General features: G+C 38.4%; 1 protein-coding gene across 1 annotated transcript; it reads left to right on the forward strand.

Moving 5' to 3' along the window:
- Positions 1-8,017: 8,017 nt before the first annotated feature.
- On the forward strand, positions 8,018-8,611 carry LOC127104626 (uncharacterized mitochondrial protein AtMg00810-like). Its single transcript, XM_051041805.1, has one exon. The coding sequence runs from the start codon at positions 8,018-8,020 to the stop codon at positions 8,609-8,611; it is 594 nt and encodes a 197-aa protein (XP_050897762.1).
- The last annotated feature ends 259 nt before the right edge of the window (positions 8,612-8,870 follow it).

Raw genomic sequence — 8,870 nt, forward strand, 5'->3', positions numbered from 1 at the left:
GAAAGAATTTATCCTTGGTTAACCGACTCTTAGAGTGGTTGACTTTTCTGTGCTCTTGAGGTAGCTTGCCCCGGTATGAGCGTTGAAGCGACTTAACTCACCCTAACTGAATATTGAAGGGGTCTGCCCTTGGCCAACAGAACCTCTAGGTGATTTTCCCCTAGTTAATAGAGTCTTGAGATGATTTACTCTAGATCAAATGATTCTTGAAATGACTTTCCCCTGATTAACAGATGTTTGGAGACTATTTCAGGCTGACTGATTCCTCGAGTAATCTTCCTCCGATCAACTGCTGTTTTTGGGTGGCATGCCCCTGATTCATGGATTATGAGGTAGTCTTGATTCGGGTCAGCACCAGCGAATGTCCAAGTTCCTCTTATTGTTCCTTATTGTTGGAATTTCCCTGACGTCAAGTAATGACTTGCAGTTAAAATTGTTTGTTCAGAAATGGTAATTTTAATGCGATACTCATGCAAGTTTTGAAAAATCATTTATTTGAATGATGTGATAGTGTGTGGCGAATGGACCATGAGTCCAAGCGCAATGTTGGTTTAACAATATGAAAGATACAACAAGAAGATTATACCAAAGTAGATGGTCAGCAAAACTTTAGGAGTCAGTTTACGCAACATTGATGTAGTATGCTTTCAGAATAAACCCTGCTTCAATTAGGTCTTTTAAGGGTTGTAACGTGGCCTGGTTCATGGTTATCGAAACAAAGGATATGAGGCTCAAAATTATTTTTGTACCCACCCTTCTTCTTGATAAACTCCAATCCTACGCTCAGTTAATTCAACATACACATTCTTTTTGAAGGTGTAAGGATAAAGATGGTGATTCAAGGTCTCTTGAAATGGCAACCACCTTATTTCGTTTTTTTTAATGTTGGTGACCCTTTGATTTTGGTATGGTGGTCACTGAATCTTGTTTTGTTGAGTTGAGGGTTTTCACGACCTCTTTTGATTATTTTTTTTGTCTTGATCCCTAACTTTTGCCTGAACTGCTTTTGAAGCTTTTAGTCCATCGGGATTGCCCTAATTTTTGTCTAAGTTGCCTCTTGGGTGTTCGACTTAGCGGGCTTTTCTTTGATTCCATTTTTTAGAATGTGACTGCCAAGTCAATGGTCATTGAAGAACAACCATCATAACTTTTTGGATTTTTCAAGGTTCCTTCGACACTTTAGGATGTGTGCGAAGAATGTCATGTAGTTGATCCAAAAATGGGATATTTCATCTTTTAATTTGAATGCATCGTCAGATTAACTGAACACTACCCTGCCCCAGGTTAAATGTAAGGGTTTGTAGATTCGAAAGAAACTCCTACTTCTAGGCTCGAAGTGGTTGACTAGGGATTAACTCCTTATCTCTCCAGTATTTGGGAATTTGAAACAATGCCTGTACATCATTAGTAGGATTTTATCTGAAAGCATACAGTCATCAATTATGGGTATTTTATTTTCGTCATCCTCCCTCCAATATTGCTAAAACAACGGTTTGATAAAGAAGGTGAGGTAAAGAACATGGATGTATTTTTTTGTTTTTTTTTTAAATAAGAGAAGAAAAAAAATGAGCGAATGCGATATAATTGGTTCAAAACATGCGTCATTACTTCATTAATATTACCATTAAAGGCAACAAAATTTAAAAACAAGTAGCATTCAACAACAAGGAAATTATAAATGCAAATGAAAACAAATCAGCCCAGTGATTGCCAATGTTAAGGATGTCTTCCTGTTTGAACCACTGGCCTTATGAGATACTCCCTTGAAGTCTTCGAACTTATTCAGACGAGAGGTTGACGTGCACCAACAGATTTCCGTCTGGAAAGGATATGTACTTTTTGTCAATCAACTGTTGAACCTTGGCTTTAAAAGCGTTGCAGTCTCCCTATTGACCCGGCATGATATCCACATTGCACATCCGGGTCATATCCAGGTGGGTATGGTTCTGGCAATGGCCTGAGAGACTTGGGATCCACCAACGAGTTTTGAATCAGATATGGAAGAAGTTGACTGTATGACATAGGAATTGGAACGAGAGGAGCGTTCCTTCTTTCCAGATTGTTTCGAGGCCTAGATTGGTTCGGAGGCTGATTTTGATATCCTCGACCACGAGATCGTTGATTTGCGTAAGGAGCTGACCATGGTTTCTGGTATGGTGCACTCGGCATTGCCGGTTTCCTGACATCTGTAATGACTGCATTGGTTTCATCCTCCTCTTCCCTTTGGGAATTGCTGAGGGATTCCGTCTCACTAACTTGGCTGCTCGAGGCGCCTTGGATTCTTCCACTTTTGAGGGCACTCTCGATGCGTTCTCCTATTGTCACTAAGTGGGCGAAGTCTGATAATGCATTGCCTACCATCCTTTCAAAGTAAGGACTCTGCAAGGTATCCATAAACGAGTCAACCAATTCCTTATCCAAGAGTGGTGGTTGCACTTGGGCTGCCAATTCTCTCCATCGTTGTGCATATCCTTTGAAAGATTCATTGCTCTTTTGGGATAAGCTTTGTAGCTGCCTTCGGCCTGGAGCCATGTCCAAGTTATAGTTATACTGCTTCAAAAAAGCATTGGCTAAGTTTTCCCATGACTGAATATGGCTTCTTTTCAATTTCATATACCAGCTCAATGATGCTCCAATCAAACTGTCTTGAAAACAGTGAATCATCAGTTTGTCATCCTGAGTATGTGATGCCATTTTTCGGAAGAACATCACCAAATGGTGCCTTGGACAACTATCCCCTTTGTACTTCTCGAAGTTGGGTAATTTGAATTTCGGGGGGATTATTAGGCCTGGTACTAAGCACATATCAAGCCTAAAATTGTCATTTACATCCATTGTCTGGACTCTCTCCTCAAGGGCATGAAGCCTTTCAACATCATGATTGGTCAATGGCATCAACTGGGATTGAGTAGGAATGTTCACTTGTGGAGGATTATAGTCAGACAGAGGGTCATACATTGGGTTGGTAATTACAGTAAAGCCTGATGAGGAACCAACATTCTCTGTGACACCATGTTGAAAATTGTTCTTTGATTGGGCTAGCCTAGCCTCCAACATCTGGTCTACCTTTCCTTTCATGTTGTTCATATCCATTTTCAACTCAACTTGATTATGTTCTCAGTGCTCCCTTGTCTTTCAGTAGCTCTCAAAGGTTCAGTACGAGTGTCAGGAAATCAGCCTACTGGTAATTTGGCAAAAGGACAGGATGAGTTTTTTTGTATTGGAAAATGATATGCAATCCATGTTGATGAAATGCGAATGCATGAAATTTTATATTTGTATGCAAAGAAAATATAATGCAGGTATAATTAGGATCCAGGATATCATGAGTATCATATGGTACACCCTATACGGAGGTTCTATGTTCTCTACCCCACACACAAAGGATGGCTCCTAAGGTTGTTCGTTTTCAGGATAAGAACTTAGAGTCATGGACCAAGTTCAGTCTTCCATCGCAATAATGGGCTAGCCACATTGAAATGGAAATTCTGAATCAGTCTACTCTGAGTGGGATCCTCGTATTGTTCGAACAGGGTGTAGACCCTTCGGTTCAATACTACACGATCGCCAATCATGAAGACGGATTTCAGTTTAAGATGAGGTTCCTAGAGTCATGGACCATGTTCATCGTTTCCTCGCAATGATGGGCTAGCCATATTGTGATGGAAATTCAGAACAGATCTACTCTAGGTGGAGTTCTCGTATTGTCCCAATGAGGTGTACACCCCTCGGTTCAATACTACACAACTCCGGGTTCTAAGTTCTTCTCAAAGCTCGGGTACGGAGCTTATCTCACAACATGTGTCAAACACCATAGATCACCCAATGTAATAGCAGGATAAATCATATTGCATAAATAACACAGCAAGATATAAAGAAGCAATAAGGAAAAAAACAATATTTTAACATTCATAGCAATTTGAACTAAATTAGGCTTGACTCTCTCTTGCTTGGAGCAGGATCCCCAGCAGAGTCGCCATCTGTCGCATCTCGAAAAATACGATTCCTCGCGATGGTCGTGGAAAAACTATGTTCGAACAGAGTCGCCAGCGAACTTTATTTATCCCAATGAAGGAATAGGAAAATATCGATAAAACCTTTGAAAAATAGAATAATGCTCGTCGCAACCATATTCGGGTTCGGGAGTCGATTACGCAAGGGGAAGGTATTAGCACCCCTCACATCCGTTGTACTCAACGGGAACCTTTTAGTCTAATTTGCTATTTGAATGTTAGTTAATTGTTATTCGCTTTCTTCGAGTAATTAGAATTGATGATAAATATGGATGAAGACCTCAGGAGGGAAATGGGAGGTTTTTTATTAGTATGCTCGCAAAGATACAACAATCTCCTGCCTACATATCCTTATGGTGCAATAAGGAAATCAGAGCATTCGTAGTTCGGGCAACTACGGTTTTGGTGTGTTTTGTTTTGATGAACGACTGTGTAGGTCGGCGTTCTAACGGCTAAACGCTGGCTTGTCTACTCTCGGCGGAGGCTTAAGCACTGGTTTGTTGTGCGCATTAGAAAGGATTTACAGTGTTCTTTTGAAAGGAGTTTTGGTCACGCAGGGTGAGAAGTTGAATTGATGTGTTTGGGTTTGATTGGTTTCGATCGCTCGAGGGCGAGAAGTTAGTTTTGATTTGTTTGAGATGTTTTGAACAACGACGAAAGATTGAGCAATGTGGTGTACACCAATCGTTCAATTCTTTCGAGGAATAATAAGGCAACCGCCTTCTACTCCTTTTTCATTCGAATTATTTTGAAAGTTTGTTTGTGGATGTTGAATGTGCACGGTAGTGAGGCGTACGCCCCCTACTTGCTTATTCAAGGAATAATGAGGCGTACGCCACCTATTCCCTTATCCAAGTTTATTTAAAGTGTTTTAGTCGGAAGTCGATAATTTGTGCAATATGGCGTACGCCAATTATTCAAATAATCGAGAGATGGTGAGGTGTACGCCTCTCATCTTTTATCATCCGAAGTTTAAATTGTAAAAGATATGTTTAGATGTTTGTATGTGATTTGCGAAAATAGTTTGTATTTGAATTGGTAGGTTGGGATTTGAAGATGATTTGAGCAATGTGGCGTACGCCAATTATTCAAATAATCAAGGAATGGTGAGGCGTACGCCTCCCATTCGCAATTGAAGTTGTATAGTTTATTTTGTAAAATTGGGTTTGATATGAAAACATGATTTGAGTTTATTTGATTACGGTTTAATTATTGATGACGAAGATTCGAGCAATGTGGCGTACGCCAATTATTCAAATGATCGAAAGATAGCGAGGCGTACGCCTTCCATCCTCTTTTCATCTGAGATATGGAATAAAAAAAAAGATTTGGAATTTGTAGAAATGATTTAGAAGATGTGATTTGAATATGTACGATTAAGGTTTAATCGGGTGACAAGAACTCGCGCAATATGGCGTACGCCAATTATTCGAGTGCTTGAGAAATAGTGAAGCGTACGCTTCCTATCTCCTTTTCATCTCAAGTTTATGTTTGAAAGAGAAAATCCTTTTGAAATTGAATGATTTCGAAAAATGATTTGAATTTGTGTTTATGAATGAAATGAATTTTATTTAGTGTATTATTTCATCTACTCGATTAATCAATAATCAAGTAGGTTTCATTGTAAGGAAGCCCAAGAGTAAGCTATGTGAGGTTGATGGCGATGCGAAGAGCGATCGACTTACAAGGGTGTTTTTGAAAATGGGCTCGATATTGAATCGAGAATTGTGGTTGGTGCTTTTGAAATTGGTTTGATGATGGTGAATTGAAATGAAATAGATAAATAAATATTTAACCAAATTAATTAATTAAGACTTGAATAGATCAATTAATTAACTTAATTAAAATTAATTATCAAAATTATTTATTTATACCAAATAATCATGTTAATTAAAATTAATTAATGGTAATTAATTAAACAATTTTAAATTAATTGATTAATTAAAGAAAATTGAAATATGTGATAACATTGATTTGCAAAATTTAATCATGGTCACAAAATGTGCTCGAGAACCGGTTAGGGTGAAATGACAATATGGTAGATGTCATACACGAGTGTCGTAACACGGTGAAAAAATGCTCGATTAATGTATTTGGAATTTTGCGCTATATCGACATGAATTTGTCGACTTCGCATAAAAATTCAATTTAAGTGTCATGGATTTTAAACTGCAATTCAACATTATTTACACCAAAGTAAAGTAAGAGTAACTCGGGACTATCTATATGATGTACAAATTGGTTACAGAATGAAAGAAAAGAAAACTCCAACAAAACATTATCCTTAACCCAATTCCATTTAACCCAAGAGTCGGAAGAAATTACTTGTGCCAATTTAATCATTCGAAAAGAGAAATGGTAAAATCTATGAACATCAAACAGTCAGCATTCATTCGGCGTATCGATTCCTTAAGCAAAACTATAAAATCTAACCCCATTTTCAGTCCAGAATATCAAAATAGTAAGCAGCAAAACTATAAAATCTAAACCCATTTTCAGTCCACAATATCAAAACAGATCATATCAAAAATGCAGCAAAGTAAACCCAACCTTAAACCGAATCAAGATGTGAAAAAAAAAAAGAAAATCCAACCGTATCTACGACGTCGGCATCGACTCGTGCTTTCTCAGGAACCAATGACTCTAAATCGCACTTGAACTTTGGCTTTGTGCTCAATCCCGATCCAGCGCTAATCTGGATCACGAATATCGTTGGTGTAGCTGCCAGTTCATAAGTTGTCTTGGAGGTTGAAGCAAAGACGATAGATGTTTGAGCGGCGAGGGTTTTTTTTCGGAGTGGACGGCGGTCGTTTGGGGTTGTGATTTTGGTGGTGTTTGGTGCGGATTTGGCTGTTTCTCCCGTTGCAAGACGAAGGATGTGAGGTGAAGGTTTGAGCTCGGTGGTTTTGACGGCGGTGAAGAGATGGAAGGTGGCGGCGGTGCTTGTGATGTTGGTGGTGGGTGAAGGTAGCGATGTGAAACGGAGGATGAGTTTCGCGGACGACGGAGGTGGAACTGAGGGTTTTGATGGTGTTTGGAGGTGTGGATCAGAATCGAAGTGTGAAGGAGGAAGACGGAGGAGACGGTGGAGAATGATGGGTTTTCGGTTGGTGACGGTTGTGGGTCACAGGGGTGTTTGCATGTGGGTTTTTGTAGAAGCGATTCGAAGGTGATGATGAACGGTGGCTACGGTTTATGGTGAGGGTTTGACGGTGGTTGGTAGGCGATTTGAAGGTAGATGGTGGATTTAGGTTGAAGTGCGGGCGGTTTTGAAGAGGAAGAAGATGTTTCCTTTTCTTTTTTCTGTTGGAGTGAGCGAGACGAGAGAGAATAAGGTGAGGATTTCCAGAGATTTTTTAGTGAATGAGTTGGTAGGTCATAGGTTAATGGACTGTGAGGTATTGTGAGAGAGAGACGTGTGGTGTTGTTGAGGAAAATGAAGGATTTGTGTGGTCTTTCAAAATGAGTGGAAGGTCAATGGGGAAAACGTGAGTGGAGAGTGGAAATAGGGAATGAGTGACGCGTGAGGATTTTTGAGTGTGAGAGTGATCTGTGAGTGAAACGTGTAGCAGACCGTTGGGAGAGTTTTTTTTTTATTTTGTTTTTTTGTTTTTTATGTAAGGAGGGAATCCAATGCATACAATTTTTTATAATTATTATTTGTTTAAATAACAAATCATAAAAAACTAACTAATATTTAATTTAAACACAATCTAATTATTTTAATTAAATATCTAAACAAAAAAATAATGACCCATTAAAAATAGAAATCGAGTACAAATTTGTTCAAAAAAATGAACCGGTCACACTAAAATTGTCAGGACAAAAATATACTTTATTAAAAAACAGTCTTTCCTCAAATTCTGACGATTCAACCGATTTGTCTGTATTCTCAAATAAATCCATTCTGACTGACATTTCTAGGCATTATTCATGATGCAATGTATGTCATGTTGTGCATATGATGCAAAAATAAAAATGAAATCGATTGTATGAAAAAAATTATGCCCGGACAAAATTGGGGTATGACACATGGATATAGAAAGGGTGGAATTGATAAGACTCTCTTTGTCAAAGAGAAGAATGGAAAACTTATGATAGCTCAGATCTATGTGGAAGATATTGTATTTGGAGGGATGTCAGATGAGATGGTCCAACATATTTTTAAGCAAATGCAATCTGAGTTTGAAATGAGTTTGGTAGGTGAATTAACTTACTTTCTTGGACTCCAAGTCAAACAGCTGGAAGACTCCATCTTTCTTTGTCAAAGAAAATATGCAAAGAATATTGTGAACAAATTTGAATTGGAGAATGCTAGTCACAAAAGAACTCCTGCTCATACACACTTGAAGTTATCTAAAGATGAAAAGGGAATTAATGTTGATAAGAGTTTATATAGAAGCATGATTGGAAGTCTTCTATACCTTACAACAAGCATATCAGATATAAATTTTCCTGTTGGAGTTTGTGCTAGATATCAAGCTGAACCCAAAGTGAGTCACATCAATCAAGTAAAAAGGATTATGAAGTATGTGAATGGTACATGTGATTATGGAATGTTGTATTCTCATGATTCAAATTCCATGTTAGTGGGGTAGTGTGATGTTGATTGGGATGGTAGTGTTGATGACAGGAAGAGTACCTCTGGAGGATGTTTCTTTTTGGGAAACAATTTGATTTCATGGTTCATCAAGAAGTAGAATTGTGTATCCCTATCTATTGATGAAGTTGAGTACATAGCAACATGTAGCAACTGCTCTCAACTAATGTGGATGAAACAAATGCTGAGTGAGTATAATGTCACACAAGATGTCATGACATTATTCTGTGACAACTTGAGTGCTATTAATATCTCCA

The sequence above is a fragment of the Lathyrus oleraceus genome, chromosome 7, assembly GCF_024323335.1.
Source record: "Lathyrus oleraceus cultivar Zhongwan6 chromosome 7, CAAS_Psat_ZW6_1.0, whole genome shotgun sequence".
Lineage (NCBI taxonomy): Eukaryota > Viridiplantae > Streptophyta > Magnoliopsida > Fabales > Fabaceae > Lathyrus > Lathyrus oleraceus.

Excerpts from the sequence above, each read along its gene's own strand:
- LOC127104626 (XM_051041805.1), top strand. The coding sequence starts at position 8,018 with ATGCCCGGACAAAATTGGGGTATGACACATGGATATAGAAAGGGTGGA.